Source organism: Cavia porcellus, unplaced genomic scaffold (assembly GCF_034190915.1).
Source record: "Cavia porcellus strain 051 isolate PalLab524CR breed Dunkin Hartley unplaced genomic scaffold, mCavPor4.1 scaffold_4, whole genome shotgun sequence".
NCBI classification, from domain to species: Eukaryota; Metazoa; Chordata; class Mammalia; order Rodentia; family Caviidae; genus Cavia; species Cavia porcellus.
In genome coordinates, this window is record NW_026947487.1 from 119726866 (window position 1) to 119742069 (window position 15204).

Sequence of the window (15204 nt, forward strand, 5' to 3'; positions counted from 1 at the left end):
AGCTTTCGGGGCGGTGCCACCTTCTCTTCCCCCAGAAATCTCACCACCGCAGTGTCAGGCGCACGTTCAGCTCTTACAGCAAACGTCTTTGCCAAGTCCTCCTTGTGGCACTGGCACGCTTGCTTGGGTGGCAGCGCCGGGACGGCCTTCTCCTCCTCGCTGGCTTTCAGCTCCGACTGCCCGTCCACCTGCGGGAAGAGTGGGCGGCTGTGAGCCAGCGTCTGCCCGGCCCTGGCTCCGGCTCTGGCCTGGTCCTCACTCTGGTGGGAGGGCGTCTGGCTGAGCCCCAGCCCCGCCTTCAAGGGTCAAGGGACAGCAGCGCCCACCCCGCGCTCTCTCACCAACGCTGGTGTTAGGGAGATCCGCACATGTGCATGTGTGAGAGGCCGCTCCCTCCGGGGGGCTGGGAACCCGCTGCAGAGCAGCCTTGAGCCCACAACAGTGCCCCGCCCCAGCCTCCTGTATGCTGACATGGCCAGCGAGCGCCACCACAGGTGACCCGTGTGGCTGTTTTTAAAGCAGACTTACTGAGTAGATGGGATCCTGCAGCACTGGCCCAGCAGTGACACCTTACAGAGAACCCTGGCCTGACCCCTGTGCGCCTTCAAGCACCCACAAGGTGTAGACAGTGCCCGCTACTGACCACAGGTGGTACCATGGCCAGTTCTAGGGGACACTAAATAACCCAAGGTCGGGCGGGGACAGGCCATGTCCTGAGAGCCCCAGGGTGCGAAGCATCTCCCCGGAAGCAGCTGGGGGCTCTGATAATGGGGAGCCGGCGCCAGGGCTCTGGGGTGCTCTGCCCTTCCCGGTATTCTGAGAACCCTCTCTCCCTTCCCAGCAGGCCACAGGAAGTGGCGGGGGGGGGGGGAGGCGGGAGGCGACGACTGACTTCTGAAATAAAATGGAGACTTCTCTTCCTTCTTCTCTTCCTCCTCCCCACCACCTCTTCCCCTCCCAGCCAGTGCCCGCCTGCACGCATCTGCCGCGGAGCTGCCCACCCCACGCGCTTCCTGGGTGGCTTCTCGCCGTGGGCCGCTGACCCGGGAGCACGCAGCTGGCACGGCCTGCTCACCCGCTCTGCATCCGCCTCCCGAGTGCCCCTAAGTCCACAATGCACCCTTTGTCAGCTCCACGCTAAGGAGGAGCGCACCTCCCACGGCGGGCACCCCTCCCCGCCCAGACAGTGTCCTCTGGCCCAGTGCTGTCCGGGCCCTTGTCCTGCCAGATGGCAGCGGTCCTGGTTCCAGAGCCGGCCTCCACCGTCTCGGTCCTGCTGTTGCTTTCTGGCCGTGAGCACCCCTCACTCACTCTCATGTGGCTCCCGGAGGACCCGGCATGCTGAGAGCACTTACGCTGACCTGTGTCTCCCCAACACAGTTCCTAAGTCCCACTGCAGGCTCAGTTTCCCCTCGGGCTACTGGGCCATGCAGCAAGCACTCTGCAGGCCTGCCGTGGGATTTGGGGCACGGTGAATGGGAAACCTGAAGCACAGGTGGACTGTGGGGCGCACGTGGTGGGGACAGTAGGGTCCTCGTCCTGGGTGCCCAGAGAGCGTGGGGTGGGGTGCCAGGGTGAGAAAACAACAGAGCCCTCGGGGCCCGGGAACTCCAGACCAGCAGCCGTAAACTCTGTGCCCGTGGACACCCAACGCTGGGCACGCATTCAGGATTAGTCACCGGCCCTCCCTCAGAAGATCCCAACACCAGGTGTGTAGGCAGCACAGATCCACTGGGGGGGTGGGCCCTGAGGGGCGTCTCACTCGGGGAGGGAGGTGGCCGGGCACTGCACTCCACCGCACGATCCAGAGAGGCCTCCTGGCTGGGGAGGAAATGGTGAGGGGAACCGGCGGAGGAGGAGAGGAGTGGGCCTTGGGCCGGGGAAGAGCAGGGTCGAGGGGATGAGAAGAGCGGGAGAAACTTGGGTGGGACCCGGTGTCCCCCGCTGGGACAGCGCTGGACTCTGGGGTCCCCGAGGGAGGAGGCAGAGAGGAGCCTCGCGGCCAGCCCTTGCAGAGTTTCACAGGTCACAGCGCATGCAACGGTCAGATGAGTGAACTAGAGAGGACAGCGAGGGTCACCCCGCCCAGGGAAGTGCCATGGACACCTTCTTTCTGAGATTTCGACCAGTCTTTTCCAGGCAGGCTCTGTGAACTGTCCAGTTTTGCCTCTATCCAGGAGTCCTCAAATGGTCCTCAGCCCTATTAGAAATGCAGATTCTCAGGCCCCGTAAGGTCGGAGGGCCCTAGGTGGGGTCGCCTGTGCCTTAACAGATTCTTAGGGGGGTTTGGCTGTGATCCAACGCCCTCACTGGGGTCCTGACAGAGTATTCCTGCCGTGGGCTGTCCCCAGACCAGCCGAGCACAGGGACGGCCCGCGAGGCAGGGAAAGCCTGCAGCGGGGGCACTGCTGAGGTGAAGCTGCCGGGCGTGAGAGTAGCCTGACACTCAGCCAGTCCAGTGCGGCCTCCCCCGAGGGCCCATTATTATCTGGGAGGACGGGAAAGGCCGTGGCCAGCAGACCATGCTCCTTCGGGAAGTGGTCTGAGCAGGGAGGGTGCGTGGGTGGTGTGAAGCCTCACAGAGCAGGGCCCCCAGTCCCGTGGGAGGCTGGACGACGAGGAGGGGGCGGCTCCAAAGCTGGGCTGGACGGGCGGTGACCAGCACCACCGCAGTCCCTGCTCACATGGCACTAGCCCCGGCCACAATTGACATCTGCCTCCCATCCACTCTGCAGAGCGACTGAGGCCGATGCCCCCGAAACAGCTGCAATCTGTACCCCCATTTTGCAGACAAGGAAAAGACTGAGCCAGGCAATTCCGCACCGGCACGTGTAGCCCCTGCTCTACAAAATGGGGCACTTCCTGTGGGTTCTGTGTTGTGGGAAGAAGAGAAACAGATGGAGGACGCTGCCTTCCTGAGCCTTCCCTGGCCAGCAGGAGAGGATGGCAGAGGGGAGGCTGCTGCCCTGCAGGACAGCCCCACCCGCCTGCTCCTGAGGGGCCCAGGGCACGGCCCGAAGGGCTTTGCAGCTGGGATCTGGGCAAGGATTTGAGACAGGAGGGCCCTGGGGCACTGGGCGGGCAGGAGAGGGGTCACAGACCTTTGTAAGAGGGAGGGGGCAGTGCTGTGATGCTTGGCTGTGGACATGGAAAAAGGGGCCACAGCCGTGGGACACAGATGCCCTGCAGAGTGGACAGGCAGGGGAATGGATCCTCTCTTGGAGCCTCCGGGAGCCGGCCTGCTCACTTTGTGCGTGTGCATGTGTGTGCACAAGTGTGCACGGTGCTGGGAACTGAGTCCACGGTAAACACACAGAGCAACACCCCCAGCCCTATTTGTATCTTGAAACCAGGTCTTGCTAAGTCAGTAAAGTACCCTGTAAAAGTATCCTGCCTCAGCCTCCCAGAATGCTGCGCTCCAGGCCTGTGCCACCGCCTCCACAGCCGACAGCTGCGCAGACGCAAAACCAAACAGGCCCGACTGTGTGCACACACACCCACAATGCCCTTACCTCGGGCACCAGGGGGCAATGCGGGCCCCCAGCAGGGATCTTGAGTTCTAAATCCGATCCATCTGGTGAGGGAGACGGCGGCTTCCGGGCTGGGCAGGGAAGGTGAGGACCAGCCCAGCTACTTGTCACACAAGAGCACACACTCCAAGGGTGCTGGGAAACGGCAAGAGGGGGCCACAGCCGCCCGAAGGGGACCCTCTGGGCCAAATCTGGGATGGCCTGAGCCGATGCCACTGGCCCTAAGCAGCCACGCTGGAGTGCGGCTCACGGTGACAGGAGGGGAGGAGGACCCTGCTCCTTCAGAGGACACGGGTCTAGGATCAGCCAGTGAAGACTGGGACGGTGATTACTCCAAACAAGAATGACCGGTGCCCGCTAAAACCAAGCACTCAGGACGGCACCAGAGGTACAGAAACGCGGCCACCTCAACCAACGGGACGGGGCGGCCACCCTCAGCTCCACAGCTTCACGGGCGTGCGGGCCCACGCATGGAGTGCACCCCAGAAGCCTAGGAGGGGAGACAGGACTGCTTCAGGCCCCCACAGTCCAGCTGGCTCCTTGAGCTGCTATTGGGCCACCTGTGACTGGAGTCCAGGGCTGTGTGGCAATGTGGCCCGGCCCTCGGGGTGCTGCTGTCCTGTGGGGATACGGCTACCAACTTGGCAAGCACATACAGAATACTGGGGTGACGACAGGCTCCATGTTTGCCAGCGGGGTGGGGTGGGTGAGAGTCCAGTCAAAGCGGCCAATGACCGAGCACTGACCACCAGCAGTCTCGGGGAAGCCGCCGGTGCATTTGTTCCGAGCTCCCCTTTGGTTCCTGCCCAGACCCAGGCTCAGCTTGAGCTCACGGAGCATTCCTGGCCCAGACAAGGCTGCCACTTGGGCGCTGCCCCCTCTTGCTGGGTGGGGACACGGAGGCCCCAGCGCACAGCAGGTGCAGAGTGAGGATTGGGCCCCGTCTCCCCCTGCATGGGGACAGGGTCCTCCCGGCCTGAGACAGAGCTGGGTCTGGACATCTCCAGCTCAGGCTCAGTTCCAGGACCTCGGGGTTGGAGGCTGCACCCAGAGCAGCCGGAAGCAGCAGGCCACCAGCTGTGCCCAGTATGACAGGACAGGGGCTCCAGGAGGACACCTTTGTTCCTGGGCGTGGCCAAGGCTGGACTTGGCGCCTGGAGAGGCAGCCAGCTGCCAGCTGTGGCGTCAGGGCCCACAGTGGCACAGCAGGTGGAAAGGGCTGCCTTTCCTTGGCTCTCCACGCACGAAGCCGGCTCTGACGCACGGCTGTGGGGCCAGGGCAGCCTTGCCAGGGGAGCCTGGGGCCTGTGAAGTGCAGCTGGGTGGGCAGGGCCTGGCACGTGGGTGGGACTCCTGGAGAGCAGGACAGGCAGCAGGGTGGGAGGGCCAGCTCAGGCCCCAGGCAGCCCTACGTGCGAGTGCGAGCTCCTGGGGGAGCTACGGGGCCCCAGGCCAGTTCTGAGCTTTCTGCCGCCTGGGATCTCTGCAGGGATTCTGTAAGGATTCACAGAATCTGGTGACCCGAGGTGTTCACAGTTACACTGTTCACGCTTACAGTGATGCCTGTCCGTCAGGAGCGGGGGATACAGTCACCTCCCTGCTGCCCATTGGGACAGGCTCCATCTAAATGTGGCAGGCTGCAGGCAGCCAGAGGGGGCAGCGAGCCAGCAGGATGAGGGCTGCTGATTACTGACAGCATCAGCACAGCACCCCCCTCCCCAGGTCTCCCCACCAGAGCCCTTCACACCACACAGAAGCACAAATGGAAGCTGGGGGGGACGACACACAATCAGGAGGCTGAGGCAGGAGGATTGCCAGGAGTTCAAGGGCAGCCTGGATTGTACATCCAGACCCTGTCTCAGGAAAAACCCCAAACCAAAAGCAACAGAAGCCCAGAGGGACCCGGGAAGGTAAAAGAATTTGCCCGGGCCTCAGAGTAGCCCCAGCACTGGGGCAGGAGGTCGCCCTGGGGCACCCAGCGGGAAACGCCCCTCGGAGGGTGATCAGATTTCTGCCTGGAGAGTGTGGATCCCAGCAGGTTTTTATCTCGGCTGGTGACGCTAACATGAAAACACATTTAGAAAGAAAACAGAGACGCAGACACACAGTAGGTAGGTAAACAGCAACGAGGTCAGGGGCGACAGCCCCTGCACAGCAGTCCCCAGGCTGGGGGAGGACGGGCCGGGCTCTGGGCCTCCGGGGCTACTTCCTGAATTCCCAGAGCGTGCCCTCTGGGAACACCCGCAGGCCATGCTGCAGGCTCTGAACTTGGCTGCCGAAGGGCCAGGCTCAGTCCTCCGGTCCCTGCCGCCCCTCCAGAAAGCCTCCGGGGACTGCAGTGGGGTCGCAGCTGTGCGGGTCCACAGAGCCTTGCTGGATGGGCCCAGAACTAGAGTCTGCGGCTGTGTCCTGAGCCAGCCCACAACGCCTGCCACACTCAATGTGGTACACGTCACCCTTCCCCATGCACGCGGACACACATTCTCGGCACATGCATTATTGAAATCAAATCTCAAATAGCAGCACAATTCATAACAGAGAAACCTTTTTTGTTTTTTGTCTTTTTGAGAGGGTCTCACTGTGCAGTGCAGGCTGGCCTTGAGCTCACTTTGTAGCCCTGGCTGGCCTCAAACGCGCATCGATCCTCCTGCCTCAGCCTCCCAGCTAACAGTTAAATCGTGAAGTGGCCTAGATGACCATCCACAGACAAACAGATGAAGCAAATGTGGCATTTATACACAATGGAGCACTACTCTGCCATCAAGAAAGACAAATTTGAGTCATTTGTAGGCAAATGGATGGACCTGGAGACCAAAACGCTCTGTGGAATGTCAGACATAGCTTAAATACGGCACGGCTTCCCTTACACAGGAAACACCAAGCGCAGGTCAGGAGGAGGTGAAAGAGGAGGACGTGGCAGAGGATCCCTGCCGAGGGGGAAAGGACCAGGAGCCGGGGGAGAGCAAAAGCAGGCAGCGGAGAGGGCCGAAGCAATTACATACGCAATTATATACGCTGTGTACCTGGGCTGACTCCACACAGGAAACATAAATACTGCGTTCGGCAAACATGGACTAATTAAAAAACTGATCCAGGGCCAGGAGCTTCCTGGACACACGAGTTAATGATCAGATTCACAGGACCCGAGAAGAAAACGCTTTGAGGGGAAGACGGGTGAGACAGCTGAAGGAGGGGACATTTTGCAGTTTTACGTAAGACCTGCTAAGCCGGGCGTGGTGGTACACACTGCGCCCCAGCACCCGGGAGGGTGAGGCTGAGGCAGGAGGATCTCCACCAGCCGGAGGCCAGCCTGTGCAGCAGTGTGTTCAAGGACAACCTCAGCTACACTGTGAGACTTTGTCTCAAAAAAAAGAAAGAAAGAAAGAAAATCACTCACCAGCCCACTAGTTACGGGTAGTGTCTACAATACCAACCTGTCCTCAACCTGAAAAACAACATTTGGAGTAATTTGCAAGTTTACTACAGTTTCTGTGGCCACCACAGTGCGTTACCATAATCCTAAAAAAGAATTTTATGGGAAAAGTATCGTCTGTGACCCCATTCACCTAAATCTGCACATCTTTATGGTTTTCTAAAATTTCCATTTGTGTGTACACGAATTTCCTACCTTTGTAAACTTCACAGTTGCAAAAAAAAAAAAAAATAATAATAAAAATATCCAAATAACAGAGCCCGATGAAGTGCCAGCAAAAACAGATTAACCAGGCTGGGGACGTAGCTCAGAGTGCAGCGCCGGCCTGGCACGTGCAAGGTCCTGAGTTCGATCTGTTATCCAGCTTCGGACCGGCCCAGCCCCCAGCATCTGTGGCTGAGTGTTCCCAGAACATCATGAGTCACGGTGAAATAACGCCCCGTGTGCATTTTATATTTCACACACACGCACACACGCACGTGTGTGCTCGGAGACGGCCCCACCGTGGAGCTCAGGCCGCCTCGGTACCGCTTGAGTAGCAGCTAGTCTTGCACCTGTTGTAAGTGCGAAGTTCGCTCTCCAGCTTTGCGCTGACTTACTGCTCATCCAGCCACTTTCACGCGAGTCGCGTGAGCCTGGAGCTCGCCGGGACTGCGCTCCCTTCCTCTCCCGCCCAAGCGCTGAGGCGGCCGGCGGGGCAGGCGTCAGGCTGACCCCAGCCCCTGACTGCCCCCGTCCTTCAGGAGCTGAGTGGCTTCTCTTGAACACACAAATCTGATGGCGACATTCGCCCGACCATGGCCCTCATGCCTGGCACATCTGTGACTAGATGGGTGACCGTCCTGTGGTGGCTGCAGCCCCTGCAGGCCCCGCTGCTCGGGGAGAAGGCCTCTGCTGCAGGTACCTCTGCCACAGGCGCGGCGCCCCACCCCTTTGCCTGGGCTCTCGCCCACCGCCACACCACTTCCCGATCCAGACACCTGCACTGCTGCTCCGAGACCAGTGCCCCTCCGCCCTCCGACGCACCCCACCCGTCTGCCCTCTGGAAGCCAGGCCAGCTCTGCGGGGTCCAGGAGCTGAGCGTGGCCTGGGGGAGGCGGGCGCGTGCGGCAGAGAGGCATACAGGGTTCCCCATGCTCCTCCGGTACCGCGCAGATCGCGCAGCGAGCGTCATGCGGTGACAGAACCGAGGAGCTGGCGCAGGCCTCTCTCCTACCGGGACCGAGCCTACGGAGCCCAGCAGGTCCCGGGGCTCTGCCTGCGCTCGGCCTCCGCCTGGGCCTCCCCAGCTCTGCTCCTGCCCCCGTCCTCTCGGCTCCTTGGCCCGGCATCACACCCGACAGCACTGGCCGCAGACCCAACGCCCCTTGGCAGGCTGGCTCTGCCACCAGCTCCTCTCTGTGCCCCCGGCACCCTGGGTGCTCGGCTTACTCCGCTGCAGTCAGCACTGGGAGGGGGAACCAGGCCCACCCGTGAGCCCGGGTCCCCTGATGCAGGACCCAACCCGGGTCACCTGGACATGGCCCCGCCTCGGAGGGCGCCCCACTGTGCCTTTTTGGAAATCAGCCCTGGTGCAACCCGGCTAACCCTGCTGGAGCAGTCCCGGGATCCCGGATGGGCACACACAGCACTCAAAGAGGGTGATGGTGCTTGCTGGAGCAATTGCTTGAAAATACTGCTCCTTTTCCAAACCCTCCGGAGAGGCCAGGGGTTCAGTTCAGTGGCGTAAGCACCAGCCTAGCGAATGTGAGGTCGTGAGTTCAATCCGTGCTACAAAAAAAAAAAAAAAGAAAAAAGAAAACCTGTTGCCTGTCTGGTAAGCGCCTGGCTGCCAAGCTTCCCTGAGAGAAAGGTCCAGGCAGAGCACTAAGGAGGGGCACGAGGGCTAGCTAACAGAGGAGGCAGGCCCTCCACCGGCCTGGTCATTCCCCACGCTCCCGACTCTCATCACCACACGAGGCTCCCTGCCCGTGCACGGCCGCCCATGCAGGTGGCACCCGTCGCTCTGAGGGCCTCTGCCACCCGCAGGCATCAGCCTCTCGGGATCCATGTGGCCCAAGTGTCCCACACCCTGAGCTGCACACAACCTCCAGGATGCTGCAAGCTGGGATTCGGGGCCAGGTGCAAATGGAGCTGAGGGCCACCTGCACGGCCCGACGGGAAGGAAGTACACCTGGCAGGGACAGCGAGCTGCCCAGGCACCTGGCTCGGGAGCGCAGCCTGCCCACCTGCACACCCTAGAAAGCCTGATCGCTGAGGCCGTCAGGAGTGGTGAAAAACACCAACCCCAGGCGAAAGTCAGGACCTGGCAAGGAAAAACCACGGCCAAAGTACAAGGAAGCCGAGGCCGTGGTGGCAAAGCAGCTTCACCTTCCCGGATGGACGGATTCCCAAGATGGCCAGGCACACAGACCCGCAGCACACTGCCCAGCGCCAGGGCCAAGGCACCTGCTTGGAATGAAGCCTGCGTACAAAGTACTTTCCAAATGCACACAACCAAGTGTTCTGACTACTGGTGGTCTTTGGAAGAAAAAAAGTACAGGTATGTACCTTTCGGTTGATTCTTTGCATTAAGAATAAATTTAACCATGGCCGGGACAGAGGGCAGTCGTACAAGTGCCTGTCTGCCAAGCACAAGGTCCTGAGTTCAATTCCTGGTACCAAAAAATAAGTAAGCAAGCAAGCAAGTAAATTTAACCTTGTGATTGGCCTCACTGGTGGACCCGCAGGCTGCTGCAGGGCCCTGGCTGTCGCAGCGAACCCCGAGCCTGTCGGAGAGTGAGTGCCCGTAGGCGCTGTCCTCACCTGAGCTTCTGCACAAACGCAGAGGTCCTGCCCTTCGTCCTGGGGTGTCCTGTGGGTCACCTTCACCCTGCTGCACCCCATACCCGCTGCTGCCAGATTGTCACAGGGCTGGCTTTGAACAGCTTTGTCGTGCCCCCCGAGAAATCCAGCCCCAGAACCCCGCTGGCTGCCCTCAGAGGGTCCCCTGGAGGTGCCAAGTTGACATACGACTTGGAGTGAGTTTAAAATGCCCTGGTGACAGAGGAAGCCAGGCCGGACGACCCACCGGGTACCGAGGCCACTTTGATATGCTGTGTTACTGCTAAGCTCTTGGGCTTTTGCCCACCCTGCTTCAATGCCCCGCAGGTGCAGTTGCTTGGGAGGAAGGCTCAGGAATGCCAACACCTTGTCAGGCTGAGGCAGGTTGGTGGCTCTGAGCCCCTTAAGGACCTCAGGTTCTGGGCCACAGAGCCGGCTGCCGGGCGAGGGTTCCAGCTCTAAGACCAGGTAGAAAGTTGAGCTGTGTGGCCAGGAAGTGGGGGCCCTGGGGGTGGGGAGGTCAGATCGCGGGTCCCCAGCGCGGGGTTCACCAGGCTCACCGAGGCTTCCTCCTCGTCCTTCCGCAGCGCCTGGTACCGGTGGCCCCGGCTCAGGAAGGTGAGCCTCTGCAGGAAGCCGAAGCGCCTCTCGCCCATGGTGAGCAGCGAGCAGGGCTCCCCGTGGCCTCGAGTCCTGCAGGCAGCCGCCCGTGTGGTCCTCCAGGCCCTACTGCGGCCAGGCTGGCAGCGTACACCCAAGCCTGCAGCTGGCCCAGGTGACTGGCCGCCCACCTGTCCCGCCTCTGGTGAGGCCCCGCCCCTGGCAGGGCGCGCAGGGGGCGGGGCTCCTCACAGCTGGCCCCGCCCTGCCCCCTCCAGGGGGACCAGGACCTTTGCGGCCATCGGAGGGAGGCGGGGGAGAGGCTGTGAGTCTGCCCTAACCAAACTTGCCAGGGCCTAGGAATCACCTGCTGCGAGTGGGGAGGCGGAGCCAGCGCTGGTTAAATGCTTCCCAGCCGCACCCTGCCGAGTGCTAGGTGTGGGTGCTCAGCCAGCCGGGAGTTCACCAGCTCCTGGGGTTCCAGGGGCCCAGTGAGGTGGCACAGACCTGTGGGCTGGGCCAGCCTCCTCCCTGCAGCTGGGCTGCACAAGGTGGGGTCCCTCTGGGCCACCCCCCCCCCACACCGACCTGCAGCTGAGCATGGTGCTGAGACCTCACCTGGACTTGGGGGGAAGCCCAGGTCAGCCCAACAAAGAGTCTGGTCCCGTTGACCTCAGGGCCTGGCTGGCACTGCGGCTCAGCCCCAGGCACTCAGCAGTGGGGCCTCTGCCGGCTTAGTGCCATGATGTGGGCAGCTGGACGGGACCTCCTTCCTGGTGGCATCAGAGCCAATGGGCAGTGTGGCCTCCAGGACAGGGTGGGCAGAGAGCCTGTTCCCATCAGCTTCTGCTCAGAGCTGGGAGGAAACAGAGCTGCGGACTCGTGGGCGCCATGCAGGTGTCCTGGAAGTCAGAAGGGCTTGGGCTGCAGGTGGGACCGGAATTCACCACCAGAACCCCCTCAGGAGGAGGAAGGTGGTGCCTCTGCACTGCCCCAAGTGGCCTAGGCTGGAGGGGGAAGGGATTTGTGGGCCACAGGGGACGGCAAGGGGATGTGTCCACCTCACCTGCTCCTAGAGGGCTGGCCGCCCCCAGCCTGATGGGCACAGCCTTCTGGTCGTCCCTGAATTTTCCCTTTGAACAGTGGCGGTGAGCCCACGGCATGTGTGGCCCAGCAGGCTGTTGGTATCATTGAACGCTCTAAAGGTTCCCCATCACTGTGCCCACGTCCCGCACTGTGCTGCCCAGCCACCAGGTCCAACGTGGGGCCACGGATGGAGAAACGGATGGAGACCTGAGAAGACGTGGGCTGGGAGAGGGGAAGGCAGGGCTGGGACCCCAGATTTGCATCGGGGAGAAGGTGCTGTCAGGCCATGCCTGAGGGTGGACAGCAAGAGAGGGCAACTGAATGGGCCTGGGAACTTTGGGGTACACAGGAGGGCCAGGGTACGCAGCACTCAGAGGCTGAGCTGGTGCCTGCACAGTGTGAGCCCAGGGAAGGACACCGGGCCGCACAGCCTCACGCTCACCGAGGGTGTGGGCCAGACCCTTCACCCGGCAGCCACAGTGATGAGCTGGCCACACCTGGGCTCTCGGCCCCGCCCCTGCAGTCCCATCAGCAGGGTCCCTGTGCCACAGATGTCGTGGCTGGGAGCTGCTGGGCCATCAGAGGATGCCAGGGCATGCAGAGGAACAGCCACAAGCAAACTGGGAGGTCCACGGCACGGGGGAGGTTGGAGGTTGGAGACCAGCTTGGGGGTTGGAAGGTTCTGGACGGGCACTGTTCCGCATCACCTTGTTCAAAGTTTTGCTTCGCATGGCGATTGGAAAATGCAGCCAGGACGCACATCTGCTGAGGTTTCTGATGTGTCAAGCCTTTATGACCAGCTTTACGGCGTTTGTGTAAATGTTTCAGTGTACACAAATCCTCCACCTCCTCATTCAGCGTACAGTGATGTGTTTGCTCCAGGTGACGGCCGGATCTGCCCTAGGTCACTCTCCGGTCTCCCTGTCTGTGTGTCTGTACTGTTTCTTCTTACACTGCCCAGTTGCTGGGTCCCCGCTTCCCTCCAGCCCTCAGGAGTTACCTCTGCACCTCTGGGGCAAGCGCTCCTCTAACACCCCGTTAGGCCTGCCATTTACATTGGTTTTAGTGTCTTTTGTGTTCTCCTGACCATGCTCGGATTCCGTGGTCGCCACCACTGACTTCAGGATTTTTCTTCCTTTGAGTTGTTTGGTTTTCTGCCTGGAGAACTGGGGTGCCCACTCCAGGAATCGCATGGTGGAGCTGGCCAGCAGCAGCTCTGAGGGCGACCTTGCCTCGGGGAGCAGGAAGGAGAGCCATGGGCGGGACTCAGCCAGAAAGCATCCGGCCTTTCTGGAAAGGCCTGCACCTGGAGCCATGATCGTGGCCCCGCAGCCGCCCCCGTCAGCCTGTTTCATCACCTCCCGGCGGGGCCTCTCGTCTTGGCTCCTGAGACCCATGTGGTGACAAACTTCCCCAGAGTCTGGCACTGAAGGGGCCCTTTTCAGAAGGGAGCTGGGGACAGGGTGCAGCCTGGACTCTCGTAAATGTCCTGGCATCACACAAGGTGTGGCCTTGCCCACCCGCCTCCCATTGTCTGTACAGAGCTGTGCACACCAGGACCCACACGGGCATTTTATAGACAGAAATCGGCACACAGGATCCATTCATCCCTCGAATACTCCTAACGCCCCTGCACTCGGACACAGACCTGCGGGAGGGGCGGGACCTGCTCTCATGTCCGGTCTTCCCCCCAGGTCTGACATAATTCCAGACAGACAGGCTGTGGCTGGGCAGGGTCCCCTCTGGTCCCATGAAGACGTGTCCTGTCCTCACCCTGGATGTGGTGACTATGGCCATATTTGGATCAAGGTTTCCAGCGTCATTGTGTTAAGGGTCTCTGGGGGAGCCTTGGTGGACTAGGGGCATCTGGACTCCGGCGATGGGGTCCCTGCAGACCAGTGGAGAGAGGCCAGGTGGTGACGGAGGACACAGGCACCAGCCAGGGGAGGGGGAGGCAGAGCGGGGAGGCATGGGGGGGGCTGCCCCTTCAGGCATGGGTAGAACTGGGGTCTCCTGACCCTCAGGACCGAGTGACTGTTGCTGTGGCTTCTGAGAAGCTGGTGGCACTTTACAGAGCAGGGAGCGGCAAAGAAGGCACCGCACCAAAGCCAGGTGTCCACGGAGCCAGCCGCCCAGCACTCGGGGCCTCTGAGTCCTGCAGGGGCAAGTCCACAGCGGGGTGGCCCAGGGCTGACCAGGGCTGGGGGCAGGCAGGCACATGGGGGACTCCTGTCTGAGTGAGGAGAATGTTCTGGAACTGCCCAGTGCCCGTGCCAGTGCCACCTTGGGGATGCACTGGACTCACCGCGTGGCTGCTTTGGGTACAGAGGGCCAGTGTCTGCGCCTCGTTATCTGCACGTTTTCAGCACACAGTGGCGGCATTCATGTGGAGAAGGGTACATACTCAGGACACATCTCATTTCCCTGCGCCCGGTCCACTCCACACCCACTTAAAAATAACTGACTCTCTGCCAGCATAAGTTAATTATCACAAACATAGGTTAATGGCCAAACAGACCGCAAAACATAAAATACCTAAGACAATGTTATTAAATGGAGGTATGGCTTTTAGGTACCTGTCCATGGCGGATAACTTTCTCTTTTGGCTTGTCAGTGTCTTTTATTTTGCACTTTATCTGTAAGTTGAATTTCTCACGTAAGAGAAACCGTGGGACATGTAAGTGAGCGCGGCTGGCGTGTTACCTCCACTGACACTCCGTCCCGGGACGCGCCCACTTCCTACAGGGACTCAGGCTGCTCCTTCTTTACGGCGAGGACTGCTCCGCTGTGTGTAGAACTACACTCTCCCGCCATTCTTCTGCTGATGGGTTCACGCAGCCTGTCTCCAGGGCCGCGCTGTTAGGGACGGTGCTGCTTTCACATGGCTCGCATGGGTCACCGTGCTAGAGGGCCTTAGCTCTCGGGGCAGCACCTGGAGGGGAACAGATGACCTGCTCGTGGTGTGTTCTGAGGAGGCTGCACGCTGGGTTTCCGCAGCGGTGGGAGCGGTGCACCCTGAAAAGAGCCTGTGTTCCTCCCCAGAGAAGTGGCTGTGAGGAGGGGCTGGGTCAGGCTTCATAGCGGGGTGCCCAGCCTGCACCCTGCCCTTCCTGGGCCATCCCAGCTGCAGGGGCTCTGCAGGGGGAGACCGGTCATGCTCCCTGGGGCTTCCTGCCGCAGAGGCACTGAGGCTCCACTGAGGCTGCCCTGCACACCGAGCCTCTGCCCAGGACGGCAACCCGGCACCCAGGCCCGAGGTGAGGGGAGCAAAGGCCCTCACAGCCTGCTTGTCCGTGGAGCAGCACCCAAGGTTCCTGTCTCCCAGGACTGCTGACCACCCCGGCAACCATGGGGACGCCCATCTCTGAGTCCCCTGCCCTTGTGCTGGGGGACACAGCCAGGGAGCTGTTTCTGCGGCACAGGCCCTCGAGGGCCCCAGCAGCCCCTGCCCATCACAGCCACCTTGGGCGGGGCCTTGCCCGCTAGGCTCCCCCCGGCTCGTGTGGCCCAATGCTCTTCCTCCCGGCCTGGGCACAGGGTCCCCCCACCCGGGGAGCCTTCTGAGCCCCCTCCCCACCTCCACACGCTGCCCTAAGCTGCTCACTTGTGGCTCAGGTCGGCATTGTGTGTTCTTGTCCCTCCAGGTCACTCCGGGGTCACTACGGAGTTCTGTGGCCACAAAGCCAATGAAAGTGGACTGACAAAGACGCTGTGTGGAAGGGCGCCAAGACC

The 15204-nt window shown here is 61.3% G+C and overlaps 1 protein-coding gene across 5 annotated transcripts in view; it reads right to left on the reverse strand.

The window, feature by feature from the left end:
• Positions 1 to 15204, reverse strand: part of Atp2c2 (ATPase secretory pathway Ca2+ transporting 2) — a 63516-nt gene that overhangs the window by 25741 nt on the left and 22571 nt on the right. For 3 of the 5 annotated variants that reach the window (XM_063247776.1, XM_063247774.1, XM_063247777.1), the window contains exon 3: positions 78 to 188. In XM_063247776.1, coding sequence (XP_063103846.1) covers positions 78 to 188 — 111 coding nt within the window. Of the gene's footprint in view, positions 1 to 77; positions 189 to 10346; positions 10491 to 15204 lie in introns of those variants that run through there. The other 2 variants (XM_013145840.3, XM_013145828.3) reach the window with 1 other exon arrangement.